This window comes from Diadema antillarum, unplaced genomic scaffold, assembly GCF_040938485.1.
Source record: "Diadema antillarum isolate AM-2024a unplaced genomic scaffold, OU_Dant_1.0 seq00001569_RagTag, whole genome shotgun sequence".
Classification (NCBI taxonomy): Eukaryota; Metazoa; Echinodermata; class Echinoidea; order Diadematoida; family Diadematidae; genus Diadema; species Diadema antillarum.
The window spans coordinates 115,412-135,322 of NW_027272290.1; the positions used below are offsets into that span (position 1 = coordinate 115,412).

A 19,911-nucleotide genomic window follows, 5' to 3' on the forward strand; every position below is an offset into this window, starting at 1 on the left:
TTCACTTTCAGAGGCTGAAACTAATTAATTTTAACATAATTATGCTTGAAATAGGTTCTGACATAAATTTGCGAGAAAAAAAAGATAAAGCAAAAGGTCGAAAAAACAAAGAAATACATAAGAAATTCATAAAACAAAATATATAAGAAATTGATTTTGATACAAGATTTTTTTTTCAAGTACATAGTTAGGAATGCAACAAAGAATGTTATCACCAAAAATTCGGATTCTAGGAGCTTTAATTTCTGATTTTACAGAGCAAAAAGTATAATTTTATGCATATATTAGCATAATTAATCATTATGACGAAAAATTCTGTTTCTTTTTGTGTAGTTTGGTAGAATACGCCACAGGTAATGTATGTGCTAATTTTCATGGCGATTGCGCGAGTGACAGCCGAGATCTCAAGGGGGGGGGGGGGTTGAATCAACCCCTCCCCGGCCACAGAACACCCAAAAATGCCCGGCCTGGTTAGGGTTAAAGGGATCTTATAGTGTTGGTTGAGACCTAACTTCAGGTTTCTTACATGTTCTAGGTAAGATAATGAGAAACCTATAGTTAAATGTGAGAGAGCATGTAATTTCAAGAGGAATTCAATGTTTATTTGATGAAAATTGGCTTTGAAATGGCTGAGATGAATTGAGTCATCAAGGAACCATTTCCCTACTGTATTAAGAAAAATATAATTTTTGGAGGTTTTGTGTAGCTTGGGAATGAGACAAAATTTTGACATACACTGAAGGCACGAAAAACTTTCTGTCAGCGATTCTAGCATCTCCCTCTCCAATAAAAAGAAAAAAAAACTGACAAAAATACACCAGGAGAAAATGAAAATTGTACACATGATACTGAAATCTGCAATAATGCTTTATGCATTTCATCTCATAGCGATTCTAATTGATTCAGCTTGTAAGTCTTTGCTGTAGCACTCAATGCAAAATATTTGAGAACATATGTCATCACTAATGCCTAATCAATATATGACAATTTCTGGTGGAATACTGTATATTGGTACACCCTGAATTTCCAGAACATAATATTTTGTGAATCGTAATGTGTGAGGCAATTTCACATATAGTTAAAGTTGTTATCAAGAACCACAGAGATAGAATGAAAGATAAGTTTTATCTCTTTTCAAGTAGTATTGACTTTGGAAACAATACATATTAAACTTGTATTGAATTTGTTTAAACTTTTGTTATGTTTTGTCACATTTCATTTGCAAATCAGGTGGCCTATAAAACCAGAGCTTCTCGCTATTTGAATATGTTTGTTTGATTTTCAGTTTGTTTCCCATGTCAAAAGTAAAGAAAATGTATGTTTTGTAAATGAATACATGTGTACTTGCAATTTTATCTCGCATGTACTATTTGGGCAATTTGTCACATCTTATGCCAAAATATGATTTATATAAATATAATAAATATGATTAATATACATCTGATTTTCTCAATGTGTGTCAATATGTTTTTAGAGCTACACCCCTGCAAGTTAAACAGAAATAAAACCGCCAAAGGGTATTATGGTGTGTACAGTTTATTCGTGCTTATCTTTTATGAACTGTTGTACTTCATGCTGTTTGGTTCCTCTCTACAGTCAGTCCGCAGCGTGAGCGAAAACGCACGTATTTATTCAAGTCGTATGCACGGCTGAGCGGTGCTTGCATACGTAATGAGCAGATACATGGTCATGAACAAATCCGTGTAGAACGAGTATTTCTCGTCAGTTTTCGACACTTTTAGTATCGACTTAAAGAGAAAACATAAGCAAATATGCTCATGATCAAAATAAACGGAAAAGAAGAATAAAGAATATCAAAATCCCTCTCGAAGTTCGGTATTGTATTCAAAAATATTCCTTCACGTTTGACGCCAAAAAATTAACCTGAAATCTTTCATGCCCCTCTAAAATATGGTGAAGACTATGTCCGCTAAGGTATATAGTATCACAATAAGGGCACGTTTTCCCATCTTCATTTCAATACGGGTCAGGAACTAGCAAAATTCAGAGACATGTCTAGCGTCGAGTTTAAAAAGATTATCCTCGCATTCGCACCGGAATTCCGGGTCTGTGATTGGTCGAAATCTGTCGCAAGACGCGGCGTTTCGCATTGCGTAGTATCCATTGGCTGCTGACTCAATGCTGTGAGTTTTAAATGTTAGGTTCCAGATTGTGATCGAATTTTCACTCCCTGTACAAAACTTGAACTTTACACAGGAACCAATGATGTGTATGTGAGTGTGCACTTACAATGACCCTGAACAATGGACCTGGCTGCCACCTGCCCCGAGCTCTGCTGCCAGGCACATGAATGCTTAATCAATTATTCATGTGGATTGCCCCGAGCACTGCTAGTCTGAATTCTTGACACAGGGTGAAATGCATGCTCATGAAAGAAGTAAGCACATGTTTCCATGTGCTTGCACACACCACATTTCAGAATGAACAAAGACTAGCTGCGATAGTGGAATTCCTCATGAAACATTCCAATCCTGGCCATTGTCCACGACCATTGTCTGGGTATCAACAACACATTCCACGCGTGTTCATTCACTACCCCACTTCCAGTAAGAAAACATAATTTGCCTTGTTTTCAACAGGAAAATTCACAACCTTAAAAATGGTGCCCCTCTTCGTTTTTTAATTGATCATACTCGCTCAAGTTTCACGATTGTGAAATCGAAGAAATTACGGAGATCTATTTTCAATACCAGTCAGGAACTAGCAAAACATCAAACTATGATCTAAAAGCTTCTTGAACATTGGCAAAATAATCGTTTACTTTGATGCTAAAATTGACTACTATATTGACATCAAAAATAGGGAAATTAGGTATCAAATTAATGAGCATAATCAGCTCTATAACGTACCTAATCATCCTGGGTAAAACAATGCACTGCGAAAGCTATGAAAGCTGTTGTTGCGACCTCTGCAAAAACTCTCGCAAAGTATCGCGAAATCTCGTCAGTCTCAAGGGCACAAACTGCGTAAACGTGATTCTGAATAAAATTGTCGTTCGTGCCTCATTATCGCACACGCTGCGGACTGACTGTCTAGGATCAGTGAGATTGAAAGACTGATAATGCCCTGACACTGAAGCGTTTCTTAATGTCATTTCAGGTGCTGATGGTATGGGACAGTCAGAACACAAGATGCAAACACTACAAGATCTTCCAGGATCAGGTAATGGAACAGAGTCTTAGCCCTTCCTCTGCCAAATTCTGAACTCCCCCATACACTTTGTGCAGGAGTGACCAGGTTTCTGTAAGTAGTGGGTTAAATGAAGACCAAAGGTTAGGAGCTGTTGTGGCTCAGTGGATAAGATAATAGACTGAAATTTAAAGGGGATGGCTAGTAACTGACCAGTGGGAATTAGTGGGAATGCTGTGGGATTCATTTAAGAGTACATTATATATCTTGTGTGAAAATTGCTTGCTTCAGAACGGTCTCATATTCAAGTAATGTGCAGTTTAATGCCCCGTCACTGTACAAGCATGCTATAACTTGGAAACATTAAACTGCATATAACTTGAATATGAGACCATTCTGAATCAAATAATTTTCACACAACAATAGATACATAATGTACTCTTAAATGAATCCCACAAGAATTGAAACAATCACCCAGCAGCATTCCCACTGATTCCCACTGATCAGTTACTAGCCATTCCCTTTAAGGTCTGTGGTTCAAATCCCGAGCTGCAGCAGTTATGCCCCTGGGCAAAGCACTCTACATCCTCCATGCCTAGTCCTTTGGAGGGTATGAGGCATAATGAATCTTGAAGTGTTGTCAACATTTGATTAAATTCTTAAATTTTTGAAACAGATTTGCATAGATCAAATGTTACTTTAAAAGAAACCAAAATGTGGAGTGAAATGTTGACTTTCTCCTAACTCTTGAATTTCATTTAAACTTTCATCCAATTTGTTTGCCAGGGACTACTCTGAGTGACAAAACACTTGGGTATTTTTAGAAGATAGGAAAATTTAGGCTCAATTGCTCCCCCCCCCCCCCCCATGCCATTTATGTCATTAAAAGTTTCTGAGCTGTAAACCAGTGTAAAACAGGATTTTGTTTCCCAATGTTTCATGCATACCTCTTGTTTGTCACTTGTATTGTAAAAAGATGCTTTATTTTGAAAATTGAAACTCATTGACGTGTATTTTCAAACCACACTGAAACATGAATGTGTGTTACTCCCTCTCAAACATTTGTAGCAACTTCACCATCCTCCTAAAATAGAAGAAACTACTAAATGAAACAAGAAATCAAATTATACAGTCAAGTAGATTTATAGGTAGGAAATGGAATACCCATAAATGTTTGCATATTAAAGGGAGGCAGAATTAATAATCAAGATTATCAATATGCATGTGTGAGCGAGCATTGATGGAGGTTGGTTTTTTTTTTTCTGCTGTCAAGATAGATGTTCAGTCTAACCTCCAGACTTTGTCCTTTCTACAGGATTCCAACCTGCATTTAGACCACAACCCCAAGTTTGACACTGTACTGAAACTCTTGGATTTCTACAAGAGCAACTACCTGCCAAACAGTCAACTGTTGCTCCAGAAGCCGTACACAGGATGAAGCAAGTAGTTGGACAGACTTCGGCATAAATCGCAGAAAGCATCCAGCCGTGACGGTGTTGAGGGCTGGAGAAACCCAAATTCTGATGCTTTGTGGATACTGATGTGATTCGCTGTGTGAGATTTCAGATACCAATAGTGGACGAGAACGTTGGCCAACCCGATGTGGGCAGGGAGGTCGCCTTCAGCGAAGATGATGGTAGTGATGATGACAACGATGGTGGTGATGGTGATGGTAATGATGATCGACGCTGCCGAAAGCTGTGACAGCCAAAAGCTGTGACAGCCCAATACATCCTGCCTCTCCTCCACCCGGCAACCAGCAGGGAAGGAGTGGGCTGTTGGATGAGGACGCGGATTATAGTCTACCTCGGTTTCACCACCCAAATCATATCTGTGAGGTCACTCGGGACCGAAACAATTTTAGCTTTACTCTGCAACGCCCATAGAATTTTCACACTCTCTGGGTGTGATCTGTCAAAAGGCAACATTTCCTGGCACTGCTATAGCGCCCTCATAGTTTGTGCTTCACGGGATCCGCTTTTGATTTAGAAAGCTGTGCAGGTTTTGGAAGATATCCATCAACATAAATGACTACAGTACAGTTTGGAGTGTGTTTTCAACTACGTGTCAAGTAGTTTTTAAAAGATCTTTTCTTCTTTTTTTTTTCCAAATATGAAAAGTCTGTCACCTTGCCATGATAAATGCGAGGTGAAGATGTTACTTTTCCAGCCATTTGGAGCAGGGTTGCAATCGTAAACTTCTGTGTGAATGCACACATTTGGTAGGATTTGGTGGCCTTGTCAGTAAAAGGCGGATTTCGTCAAAGCCTGTGAGTGAGAAAGCAAAGCCCACATCCCTGTCTGGTCAAATTTCAAGGATGCTTTCAATGGAAGAGACAGGAAGAGAAAGATATTCAAAGAAAATAGGGAAAAGATATGCTTTCCTATTTGATGAAAGTACCATATAATCATTAGAGGAGCAGAACTTCATTTTATTTAATTCATTTTCATTTTCATAATTTCATGCATAATCTTTATGCTAAAAATTCTCCACGAGTGTGGAGAGTGAGCTCTTATTTTGTGCCTGTCCCAACTGCTGTCCACGTATTACACGCCATATGAAGAAAGTAGTTGGAAAATCACACAATCTTTTCAAATGTTTTGAATTTTTGAAGTTTCATTGCGACCATTACGAGATGAGAAGACTACTACAGCTTGTGATGTCACATGAGTAGAACGATAGAAAGATAATATCTCAAAAATTTTGTAATATTTTCACTTTTTTCAATAATAAAAGAGCATTTTATGTGCCTCTTCTGGAAGATGGGGTGGGGGGGGGGGATGATATTATCCTTAAAATATGGTAGTAAGAAGTTGAGGGACTGTGTACTTTTTTCAATAAATGAAATTTTTTGGAAGCCTCTTCTTATTTTCCTTACGTCGTTCCACACATGTGATATCATAAACTGTAGTAGTCTTCTCATCCATCAGTGACTGCACAGAAACTTGAGAAATTCACAACTTTTGAATGGATTGTCCAATTTTCCTCAAGCTTTCACTGATGTGTTCTACTGATATTGCTGCATCCACTCAATACACATGCGTAAATATGAAGGTGAACTTGTCCTTTAACCGTTCATGTGCTAGCTGGCAGGCACTCAGTTTACTCTTATCAAGCTTTTTTTTTTTTAAACAGGCTTCAGTGATCCCTCCAAGCTTGAGCTACTTGTGGTTATTAAGTTAGCAAGGAGTAGCAGTATGCCTCAATCCAACAAGGAGGACAAGGGGACATAATTGGCATAAAGTGGATTTAGGTAATCCATATCCATGAAAGATTAGGTAATCTTTATTCATTGACAAGTAGCTCCCACACAGCTGTGCCAGTTGGTTAAGCAAGCAATTCAGTGCACATGCCATTTGGCAAACAAAGTGAAGTGGGGATTGGAAAAAACAAGAACTCATCTGGGAGAATAGATTTCAGGATGATGCAAATCTCAGGAGTGAGCTCATCGGACCATGATGTCACTATGTTTGATAAAATCCTTCACCATACATATTGATGTAGTAGTTAACGACCCAAGATCCTCTTCTTGTCATGGTGTACATTTACATGTGGTCATTGATTTGGATTTTTTCGTGTGTATATCTTGTGCTGTACATATCTAAATTCGATATCTTAAACCTGTATATAGAGAAGACTTCTGTTAATACATTCATCCAAACGCCTAGTCTGTATATGTATGTATGTAGGTGTGTATGCATCTTTGTATTTCACAGTGCCTTTTCTATAATTTTTTAACATGTGAGCATACCTTAAAGCACACTCTGTCTATATTCATCATTCGGGATGGAGATAGGAGTATTATTTATGCAAGTGGTTCATATCAATCCAATCAGGGGAAATGCGGACATGAGCTATTCATATACATGAAAGAATATCTCAGTGTGCCGAAGACTGAATGTGGCTTCCATGACGCAGGCACAGTGACTTATCACAGACAAATCTTGCATGTTTTTATTCTACAACACACAAGCATTTACCCTTTTTTTTCCCCTCTTGAGTTTGACTGCTAATTCCATGGACTCTTTATACGCCTGAAATAGGTCAATGTTTGGGCAGATGAGATATTGTGTATACATATTAAAAGTATATATCTTGTACAATCTGTCATCCCCCAGACTGTGGCATTACTGTGTACAATAGCTGAGATACACCATACCATCTCTCAATTGATTCTGTGTTCTTGCACACAAAAACCTAGGCTTTCATCTTTGGTACTTGACTCAAATTCTCAAAGGTTCTTTATGTCTTAACAGTCTTTCTTCTTTTTTTTTTTCTGTTTTCCTTGTTCTCCTTTTTTTCTTCTTTTTTAATGTAGTCCATGGACAATGCACCCACTTCAATCTATTAGTCCACGGACTATATTTAGCCCAGCATTCAAATCAACAAGGTTTATCAAGTTAATTGAGGTTGTATGAATGAATCAGGATGAATAAGTGCAAAAATAGAAAATAAGTGAAAACAATAAAAGATTAAAAGACAAGGAAGCCTATTTTGAATGAGTGTCCAGTCTGCTCACAGAGTTAAATGGCTTCCTATTCATATAGAAATGTGTATTTTTCTTATTTTTTTTTTCTTGAGGAAGAGATGCAGCTTTTATATGACAATCTGATGTGAGATAGGATGAAGGAGTGTCATTTTTGTGCCAAATAATAAGCTTGAGTCACTTGTACATGTATATATCAGAAAAAGAGAGCTGTTCAGTTTTTGTGTGTTTTCATCTTGACTCTGGAGTGGTATAGAAGAATATGCCTATCAGGTTAGTTTTTGCTTTAAATATAGTAGTTTTGTGAGACTTTGCAAGATATGCATTGTGTTTTAGTATATCATGACATGACAAATCTCCGCTGGCTTCTCTTTGTGACCAGACAGCAAGGATTGACCAAGATTTGATACTTCCATGTGGTATTTATGATGGTATTTACTTTTTCGAGCAGTCGTAAGACACCTTGCGCTTTCATGAACACCACTCAGTGGACACAAAGTGTGTCTAACCAAATTAAGGAATAGTACCGGCAAAATAAAGAGATTACTCCCCCCCCCCCCCCCTCGCTCTTCTCCTCCCTTTATGCACACTCTCCTTGTGAGGGGGCAAGTTTGCTTTGGTACTGTCAAATGCAACTTCTTTGTCAATGTGAGAAGCAAAGAAACTCAAAACGCTATGTTAAAGGGCTGGTATTTTTTGCGAGATATTAAGAAACTACTTGTGAAATAGTACATAACATACCATTTTAAGAGGAATTCAAAGTTTATTTGATGATAATGGGTTTTAAAATCGCCAAGACATCCAAAAACAAAGTAAAACAAAGCAATCAGAATAAAAGGTGGGTCCCACCTTTTATTAGGATAGCTCTGTTTTGGGTATCTTAACCATTTCAAAACCCAATTCATCAAATAAACGTTGAATTCCTCTTGAAATTATATGCTCTTTTGCATCTTATAAGAGGTTTATCATTATCTCACACTAAAAGAATAGAAACCGGAAGTTAGGTCTCAACCAAAAACGATATGTATACCATTCCTTTAACACCCATCATGATAGCTGTTTGCTGAAATAATGCAAAAGGAGCGTTTGTATGTCTATTGTAGTGTCGGTATCGTCAGCAAAGCTGTATATGTTTGAGTTTCTGTCAGAAAGTATAATTTGTCTTCCATTTTTTGTCTCACTTTTTTTCTTCTAATGATAACATGGTCTGTGGCAAGTACTGTTAGACGATTTCTGCAGGTGTCTTGCAAGACTCTTGCCACATATGTAAGACTCTAACATTTCCCTTCAAAATATTTCCATCTTAGAGTTGGCGACAAATAATAAGTGTGGAATCTTAGATCAAAAGTTATGCCAAAAACAACTGAAGACAGGAAGACAACCCCCCCCCCAAAAAAAAACAAACAAAAAAAAACAAAAACAAAAACAAAAACAAAGCAAAACAAAAGTCAAAACAAAACAGGGAGATGTGATCATTTCCATGTCCATTCATTTTTGTCCTTGGGTAATATCAGATATCTGTTTCCTGTTTGTATAAAAACAGGATTTTGCCATTGAAATAGGACATTGAAGTGATATAAAATAAATTTCTTATGTGTCATATCTGATGTGCTGTTACTATTTGTTGCAGCCATTCTTTTTTTTTTGTCAAAGACTGAAAAATATAATTTTGATCTGATGGAACAATATTACTGTCGTCACCACTGTAGGGAAGAGTTAGAGACAGTTAATGACTTTTGTTTGTTTGGTATTTTGTTTTGTTTTTGTTGGAGTGGAGATTTCTGGTGAGTAGAAATAATTGAAATAATGTGCCATCTATTTTGCCAACGTAATGGAGATTCTGTCGCTAAGAATGCGAAGAATGAATTCAAATATTAAAAAAAGGAAAAAATCTCCCACTATTACATTGAGCGTGTTCGGACAGCGATGGTAGCTCGTTGCATACAAGGCTTCTACTTTTTCCATGCAACTTCTGCAGAAAAAATGATAATGTTCAAATGTCTGTTGGTTTAATCCTATGTCATTTTGTAAAAGTGTATTCGGATATGATAACAGGAGATAAATTTTCTCCGGTGTTGCCCAAGAACTTTCTTGTATTGTTGCATCTCTTGTATGTATTGTATGTTACACAGAAATCATCTGCTATTTTTGAAATAAAAACAATGAAATACTGACTGAGATTTTGTGTGAATGATGTCTCAGTATGTCTGTATCTTGAATCAAAGACGGTGTCTGGATGACTTTTGAATACAATGTCCAAACGCAGTTGATGATGTATACTGTTAACACTTGGTGACACAACATTGTTTGCTCGTGCGACAATTCTCAGGTCTTATTTTCTCCAAGCATTTAGGGTTAGGGTTGTGATAGGGTTTTAGGTTTAGTTTGATGTGAGGATTAGGATAACGGTAAGGGTTATGTTTGTGGGGAGAATTTTGTTTGACTTGGCGTGCAGATATTTCACGGGAGCAATTGTCGCAGGAGCAAATGTCATGGACACGTTACACTTCATACTTGGTTGTGCATGATAGATGACGCTAACAAACCATAAATCAATTAAATGAATTCATAAATTCAATGAAGTCATGAATTCAATATCAATTCCATAACATAATATGTCACTCCAACACCGAAAATGGAGTAATTTTGGTATTATTATCCTTTTATATAGATAATTTGTCAACACTCTATAGTCTTTCTTCGATGCATGATAAAATAATGTGTTTGATCACAAATGCATTCTTGTCAAAAGACATTTGCAATTAAACATGCTAAAAACAAAGGAAATGATGAGAACATGTCATGGGGTATCTCTAATCATCTTACCTTCAAGAATATCCTATGTTAAACTACAATTGAGGCATCACTGCAAAGTTTCATTTTGCTCATCCAATGATGGACTTGATCTTACAAAGTTAAAAAAATGACACCTAACCCTGTCCTGTGATAATACTCTTCATAAAAGCATTTGCTGAATCTAATTACACGAAATATAATAACAAAGCACAAAGATTACATGATACAAATATCTACATATCAAAATGATATAAATATTCAATTGTAATGAAATGTAATAATTCTAATCTATGGTATACTGTATTCAAAACGGATACTGGGTAACGGTAACATTGTAAAACTCTACCTACAAACTGCAAGTATGACCACAAGAGGGCGTTCTCCGTGTCTGACCCTAATACCAGGAAATGTCGCCTTGACCAACTTCTAATATTGAGTAAAACGGATCCGCACTGTTCATGATGCGCAGTGATGGTCAAAGAAGATAAAGAAGAATTTACCAGCCTTTGTTCCGCGGTAGAGCGAGGTTATTAAAGAAAAAAAAAAGGTGAATGATAATACAAGGTTTATTAATACAATGAGATGAGAGTGCTGATTACTGGCAGCACTTGTCAAGAATTGATACGCTTTTTCTACGCTGATTTGTGACAGCAATGAAGATTATACAAGGAGGAGGGTGAAGTTGAAAAAAACAAAGGGGTGGGGAAGGACGGCCAGGGGGAGGTAAAGAGATGGAATCAAGAAATTTACACAGTAAAAATTGACACGAGACAATACGCCCACAGTACAACATATATCTATGCGTCAATTCAGGAACTTGGTTGGATACATTCACTGCGACGGTCTATTTACTGAATCTAGAATCAAGTGGTATTTGCATATTTTGTACATGTATGCTTTATGCACTCCTCTCTTCGTGTGCGCTTATGAAAGGCAAAGGAGAAGCGATGAGAATAAGGAATGAAGCTTTGTGTATACGACATCCTACACGTTGTGTAGATGCACAAAGATAAAGAGATAACAGCAGAAGAAATAGGCGTTTACATTTGCAGCGTGATGGTTAATTGGAACGAAATCGGAACGAACGAACATGGAGAAAAAATTCGGAACAATGTATGAACATGATTAATAACATTTCATTACTACCAAATGATTGACTGTCTGTCTTTTTTGTTTGTTTGTTTGTTTGTTTGTTTTTTTGCTTCCGCTTAGGGAAATTTGTTGTTGTTGTTTTTTGCAATTTTTTTCTCTATGAGGGGACTGCATTCTACAAGCTCTGCTTTTTAGCGGTCCCCTCCATTTCCAGCAATATCGTTTATGCATTTACCACAGTGACGTAGCAGTTATTTGCATCTCTGTTGATAATTTACCTATATTTTTCTTACAATGTTATTCTGTTCATCGCATTGTGGTACTGATTTCATGACGTCTGTGTATATGAGCGGTTTTTTTTTTTGTATTTCTTATTTGTTTGTTGGAAATGAAATAAATCAACTTGAACTTGAACTTGATTAAAAGACCGTCTTGAAAGATTCAACGTCTTAACGAGACTGTAATGATGACTAGGTGTGTGAGTGCTTGCATTTTCGTTTCGCTGCTCAAGCCAATCATTTCAGTGTTCCTATTTTATGATTATTAATGATTCAGCCAAACAAAACATCACAATTACAGAGCATTCCATCGAAATGGCACAGTTGACGTTTAATACAAATGACATGGTCAGGGGCGCAACACATGGGCTAGGGCTAACAAAAGTAAGCATTTTACTCTTGCTGCAGGGCATGTGACCCCTCATGACAATTGTCATGCATTCCCGTACATACACAAACACACGCACATATTATATATTGCAGACATAAGAAATAAAAATATTTATCAAAGTAGATCAATAATGAAAATATTGCATTAAATTACATGAAATAAAATTAAATGATATCAGGTTACTCCAGTTCATCAGATGTTATGTTTTATAAACCCTAAGTATACCTTCATTCCATGCAATAAAAAAAAACTATAACAAATAATCTATTAGTGGAAAAATGAGCAAAGAAAATGGGATCCCGATGGAATCCCATTTTCTTTGCTCATTTTTCCACTTTAATAACAATTAAAACAGTCAAAAAGTGAACGATCTCTAAAGCAGTATCCCCCAAACTTCAATTTGTGTAAACCTCCACTCATAAAAAAAGAGAAATCACGTAAATTGTTAATTTCTTTTTCGTCATCCTTAGTCAGAGGAGGTTGATTTTTTCTTACGTGTGAGAGTTGAAGAGAGGGAGAGAAAAACAATAGAGAGAGATATTATGTTTTGGTATCTTGTGTGCACTGAAAATGCGGAAAATCCGGTCATGACATCGATACCATATAGCATTACAAGGTGGTTGGTATAGAGGGCCATGTCACAAGCCTTTCGTCAATTAACCTTTTATTATCTCCTGGTCTCTTTAAGCGGATTTGATCTTGCAAAACTATTTTTCTTTTAGTTAAATCGTGATCTGAATAGCAATCTGTTATATCAATTGTTGTGACAGGCCGCGATTATGAGACTTGTTAATGAGGAATTGGCAATAAAAATATCACGACGTAGTTTCGTGTGTGTGTGTGGGGGGGGGGGAGGTGGTATGCTTTCGTTAGAAAAAAAAACAAAGGAAGAGTTTTGTTTTTGTGTGTTTGCATGGGTTAGGCCGAAGAAAAGTCAAAGAAAAGTCAAGCGTTAGTCTTGTATAGGCATCTGGGGGGCATTTCATGAAGCATTTTTGTCCGACAACTTGTCGGACAAATTTGCTCTCAGCCAATCAGATCCAAGGATTTCAGTAGCTTTCAACATTTTGTCAGACGAAATATCTGACAAATTGCTTCATGAAATGCCCCCCCCCCCCCCCCTGGTCTAGTTTGTTGACAAATAAGCATTGATTAGCGTAGACAACCATACAGTCCATGGAAGACGTGATAGTTATACTACAGCAAACAAGCACGCGAAACGTAAAGTCAACCTCGTCTTAATCGGCAACGTAATCACAGTGGATGGATTCCGTGGAAAGCCCCCCCAAAAAGGTGTTTCTAAGGGTGCTCGTCACGAGTTCGACACTCACGAATCATTCAGCCCATGCATGAGTTCGACATACAAGTTCAACATTACGTCATGTGGCTTCGTGTGTCGATCTCGTGGGCCTTGTTTGCTTACTGTCAAACTCGTGGGCCTCCGTTTGCTTATAGTGTCGAACTCTTGGGTCTTCGTTGCCTAGAAGTGTCGAACTCATGGGTCTTTTTTGCTAGGCGCAGAAGTCGTGGGTCTTGTTTGCTTATAGTGTCGGACCGGCATGGGCATTATTTGCCTTGTGTCGAATTCACGGGCTGTATGACTCGTGGGTGTCGGTCTCGTGGGATGACCTCGTGGGAGGGGGGGGGGGGATCCGGAGGGTCTGGAAAGTTTGGGCTTCGTGCAAACTTCTAGACAGGGTTGACATTATACTATTTTCTTTAAACTTCTTTAAACGAAAGGAAGCATTTTGTAAATACCTGTTGTGTAGACACAAGGATAATGGCGTCATTTATTTTTGTTAGCGATGCTCCTTTTCCAAACATTGAGACCGCTCCACAGAGACAGGAGAGACAGAAAAGTATCAACTGTGGGAGGCGTTAGATAATGACCAAATGGCTGGGTTGATGCCATTTGCAGTAGTTTGTTTATTAGACATATACACAGACATAGGGCTGGGGAAAGACACAGAATATTGCACACTTGTAATGGCCATGAAGTAACGGAAGTGTGCATATAACGTGTTTGCATGTGTGCACAATATTTTGTAGGCGCATACCAGCAGAATAATCAGGACTCGTGTGCATGGATTGTTTACAAAATGCCTTCATTTCTCTACGAGGAAGTTTTCTGTCTCAAAATAGTTCTTTCTGCCCCATTTATGCTCTTCGCGAATAAACACGTTATCTAAAAAAAAAAAAAGACTTCCTTTGTGTGTAGCCATAAACCGGTGCCAAACACAGTTAGACAATTTTCAATTTGCTTTCATTATGTGCTGACCATAATTATATTAGTAGTCCATGGGAAAGGGGTTCCCACGACCACAGCCGAGCTTGTGCAAATCACCCCCCCCCCCTTTCCGAGATTTGTCCCACAAAGCATAACGACTGGTCAGTGGAGTAGAAAGTTTCTCTGTTATACAGAATCTCTTTGGTGTTTCTTTTTTTTTTCACGTATGGGCCGGGAAAGTTGTGGGTTACTGTGATAATGAGAGGAAAGTATTCCTAGATAATTATAGCTTCTTGGACACGCAAAACTCTGTTTAAAATTCATGTACCACCGCTCTTTGATACCTGATTCGAAAGCCTAATTCATTTATGCCACTCAGCTGTCTTCTGCGGTGTTTTCATGGAGTGTTTTAGTGTTGTGTTAGCCTTTTGTCAAGGCCCTCTCGCTGTATAATGTAGAGAGCCCAGCCGAGTGGAGCGCGCTTGTCCGTTCGCTTGTCTGTCACAGCGAGAGGGCCTTGACAAAAGGCTAGTGTTGTGTGTTTTCAACAACAACAACAACAACAACGGGGGGGGGGGGTGGTATCAACATGTATCATTTCTCGACTAGTTGCACAGATTGTTGGTCATGATAAAAATTGGTTTTCCATCACGTCTTTATCGTCAATATCCTTCACAACCTCATATCGTCATCCCATAATCCCGGGCCTTTCTGCAACACACTTATGCACACGCACATGCATAAGTATACGTCTGTGACCTGTAGTCTGATTAAGAATATGAAATATAAACACATCATACTCTCTAGCAAGGCACGATTGCATTTGGTCAAGAAAGTCTACGAAATGGTGATTTGATTTTTAACCAATTAGCGAAACAGCGATTGATTTAAACCAATTAACCCATTTCCAACAATTTTCATTTTCATTCATATATCATTAAAATCACAACGTTTATTCAATTGTACTTCAATTCAATATATTCCCCCCCCCCCGACAATGTTGTATTGACTGTTTGTAGTTAGGCCTATGTATATTTAAACTTCTCACTGTTATCATTCTTTTGTTTGTTGGAAATGAAATAAATGAAATGAAATGAAATGAATCCACCTTCCATCGCAGAGCAAATGTCATTTGAATTAAAGAAGAAGAAGAAGCCCTTTCCATACACATGGACGCATGATATTACCTACCTACACATAATAATGTATAACGTTCAACGTGAGTTATTTTGCTGTTGATACATACCACGTAGGTTTTGGTTTTAAGCTTGGAAACATGTGCAATGAGACATGATCAATGAAAGAAAACGTTGATGAAACCCGCGTATCTGATATATTACAGCATTATTAAGAACTGGCGGTTTAACTCACTGGTCATGTTTCGTGTTAGCAAGGGATGTGGTAGCCACCGCAATTTTTTATGCGACTTGATATCACGGATGAGAAAAAAGGAAGAGAGGTAACTATTTCAACATAGGATAGCTATTTCGTAATGTTTTGTGTTCACGTGCTAATGTGCTAATTTGACTCGGAAAATGTGCAACAGGAAATAAAGCTTCTTCCAATAATAGGTCAGCAGGAAGGAAGAAAAATGCTGTTGAAACACAAGCAAAATGACAAACATAATATGAACGGAAAAAATGACAAACGGAAAAACAAATAAACAAACAAACAAATTGTATCCAATCATTAAACGATTTTGCGTAATCATAGACCGTTTCTCAATCATATCAACTCGCAATACCACACAAGATCACGCTTCACTTCCCAGCTATGTTAAAGGAAACTTCCAGAGAAAATGATACAGGGACAGTTACTCGATATCTATCAAACGTTCTGCTTCCGCATGACTTTTAGGTGAAATAGAATGAGATTAAAAAAGACGCAATAAGTTGTTAACCTTTCAACTTTACATTGAACATTTTCACAGGAAGACATCATACGTCGACACCAAAAATATCTTACATCGATGCTGTGTGTTAGAATATATCCACTTTCTTATTACTGAGAATATCTCACGCCTGTTGTTTTAACTACAGTATCACTTTTCGGCTATAACGAATACCATAATTTGCAGTGTAATGACTATAAAGAGAAAGAGAGAGAGGGGGGGGGGGTGATCAGACAGACAAACAGACAGAGCTACACGACGTGATTTTTCACAAAGTTGTGAAAAACAGCTTTGCTTTTAGCAACGTCAAGAAATGAGATGGTTGATTTATATTGTATGTAAAATGAAGTAAGATATCATCAGTCTGCAAACACGGTTTTATTTGCTGAACAAGCCAAATGGTTTGAGAAGGACAATTGGTTAATTGTCTCAAGATAACCATCTCAACGCCCACTCGCATACTTCAATACTGACATCTGTCACTGTCTGTTTTGAGTACACTGTATTATACTAATTCATCATAATGTAACTGGTCTTCAACTGCATTTGTATTTTTGTTTTGCAAATGTCATTTACAAGATAACTTACGACGGAAGATCGAAGTTGAAAGGGGTTGGTCTGGATTTCGCCCGATCTAGCGTCAGATCACGCATGCAAGATGTGGTTTTAGTTACGTAAATAGGATTACAAGAAGCAGGTGAAACGATTCCTTAACTTCTGAATAAGCCGTAAAATTTAAAGACTTTGTTAGAATGCGTTTGCTGTAGTACCAGAGAAGTCTATATCGATTACAACTTGCCCGTTGTTCTGTTCGCAGTGTTTAAAGGAAAGCGTCAGCGCTTTGAAAATGTTTTCTTCTACAATAAGGTGTCCCCAGTGGCGTATCTAGGGGAAACGGCGCCCGGGGCAAGCGCGAAAATTGCGCCCCTAATTTCTGAAAAAGTGTTCAACCCCAACCCCATCCCGGTAGGGACTTTAAACAAAGTCTACATGATTTGCTTTTTTCAAGCACTTAAAAGGGGTCTTTTGAGGGTGATTTAAATGTAGCGAATTTTGATAAATTTTGGCGAGCGAGCGCAGCGAGCGAGCCGAAATTTTTTTTATTTCAGCTTACAAAACATGGAATTCTTGTCATTTTTTGCTTATCAAATCTTACAATTCTAATCAAGATATAGTGACGGCCTTATAGATAACGATTTATACCAACAAACTGAGGACTTTAAAAAAATACTCTAAATTAGTGCGGGCGAGTGAGCCGAAATTTGTATATTTATTTCTGCGTCATCATCACGTTTTGTTCTTATCTCTCTTCTTTTATATATATGTATAAATTTTGGCGAGCGAGCGCAGCGAGCGAGCCTAAAAGTTTTGTATTTCAGCTTACAAAACATGGAATTCTTGTCATTTTTTGCTTATTAAATCTTACAATTCTAATCAAGATATAGTGACGACCTTATAGATAACGATTTTAATACCAACAAACTGAAGCCGAAATTTGTATATTTCCGCGTCATCATTACGTTTTGTTCTTATCTTTTTTGATTTGTTTTTTTTTTGCGCCCCCCCCCCGTATGTTCGAAACCGTTGGCGCCTTTTGATCCAATTGGCGATCACTTCAGAATGAAAGAAATTGTAGCCGCTGCTCAGTGAAACATTTTGCCTGCTAAATATTAAATGACATGTGTGAACACAATAGACATTGTCATTTTGTCCGCATCATCAAGTTATGTTCTTACCTTCTTTTTTATATATATTTGGCGAGCGAGCGCAGCGAGCGCGCCGAAATTTTTGTATTTCAGCTTACGGAACATGGAATTCTTGTGTGAACACAATAAACATTGTCATTTTGTCCGCGTCATCATCATGTTTTGTTTTTATCTTGTTTGATTTGGTTTTCTGCCCCCCCCCTTCCGGGCGAGTTATTTTTCTTCTTCTTCTTCTTCTTCTTCTTCGTTTTTTCTTCTTTTTTTTTCTTTTCTTCGCTTTTTTTTTTCGTTTTTTGCGCCCCCAAGGAGTGGCGCCCGGGGCACGTGCCCCCCTTGCCCCCCCCCCCCCTAGATACGCCACTGGGTGTCCCAGTAACTTATTTCCTGATTTACTAATATAATAAGTCTATTTTATTTCTACAGATGTCCGAAAAAGTCTGCTTAATATCAACAAAATGATAAATGTAAGGTAATTTTGGAGAAATCAATTTTGTCCCTGTACTGTTTAATGGTATGTAATGGAAGTGCTAAAATGTCTTTTGTCGACAACCACTAGACGACCTCTGCTACGCCGTCAACGACCAAGGAGTTTGACAGGGTGTCGAGCAGTCGACCATATCATTTACAGCTTGAAAAGCATACGAGTCCACGTAACCGTAAAAATATGAACTTGCACACAAACACAGTACATTAAGCATGAAGAAGAAAGAATCCCAAACGTGTGTGGCCAGGTATTTGAATGGCTCTGTCACCTGACCAGTCTACAGCGACAAGAAGTCAGGTGCTCAGGATGTTAGAACACGAAACTACCACTGTTGCTTCAAAAGACTGTCAGAAGAAAATCTTTGCTATTCCGTTGATGAATAAGTAAATCTCCAGAAACGCCCGAATAGCTGTTATATTCTTAGCCTATCTCTACCCCCCTGTCTTTGTCATTGAAATGGCGTTACGGTGGTACGTTAAACCCTGATAATGTCATTTTCCGAATGGTCGAAGTATTTCCTGGTTATTACGTGGTCCATACGATTGGTCTTTTGTTATGCAGAGCTGACGGTCTTCATGAGTGCGTTGGAGTCTATACGCATCCTTTATATTCTTCAGAGAGTGAAAAGATTTAGCATGCCTTAAATGGCAAATTTCTCGACTTTAGCAGCGCCTCAGCTCTCTTCTTGGTTTGGATGAATGACTCACGTATTACACTGTCACCCCCGATAAACGGCATGCAGAGGTAGTAGGGATTTTGACTTGCGGTATCTTGGTGGGGTTACCAGCAGACGATAAGCTGCTTCACTGAATTTTGTGTCGCCGTTGGCAGGGAGCGACTGTGTTGACATACCGAAAGAATTGTGCGTGTGTGTGGCAGTGACATCCCATTTGGAGTATTTCGACTTAGAGCCAAAAACTGTCACCTGAAGAATCTTAGGCCTACCTAGATAAATCGATTCTACTTGGATTCTTTCTTTTGGGCGTCTTTTTTTTTTTCTTTCTTTCTTCGGCTGCTACATCTGATTTTCATAGCGACAGGATGGCGGGCAGCCACCGTTTTGAGCTCCTTTGGACGTGGACGGCACTTACAGGTAATTAATCTTCACATTAATACAAGTTTTATTTGTACTTATTTTGACATTGTAATAACGATAGTCATCCTCGTTTGAAAGACCATGCTGTAAAAGTCTTTTCCGGAGTGTTTATCCCTACTTGAATCATTTGTAGTTATTGGTTCAGAGTAGAGTGCGTGTAACACTGTCAAGGAATTGCAATTGGGCGTCCTTGCACGTTGGTTACATGTTGCATCTTTGCACCGTGCCAAAATGACATGACGACGTTTTGATTGAACTGTGGGTATTGTACCACCCGCTGCACGGGTTGAGGACGACCCAGCGAGTTCTTGTCC

General features: G+C 38.1%; 1 protein-coding gene across 1 annotated transcript in view; it reads left to right on the plus strand.

Annotated features, from left to right (window-relative positions):
* LOC139710801 (SH3 domain-binding protein 2-like) overlaps window positions 1-7,877 on the plus strand; it is a 61,522-nt gene extending 53,645 nt beyond the window's left edge. The window contains exons 15-16 of the mRNA XM_071622708.1: window positions 3,121-3,183; window positions 4,466-7,877. Of these exons, the coding sequence (XP_071478809.1) occupies window positions 3,121-3,183; window positions 4,466-4,588 (186 nt within the window). The 3' untranslated portion in view covers window positions 4,589-7,877. The remainder of the gene's footprint in view (window positions 1-3,120; window positions 3,184-4,465) is intronic.
* Window positions 7,878-19,911: the final 12,034 nt, after the last annotated feature.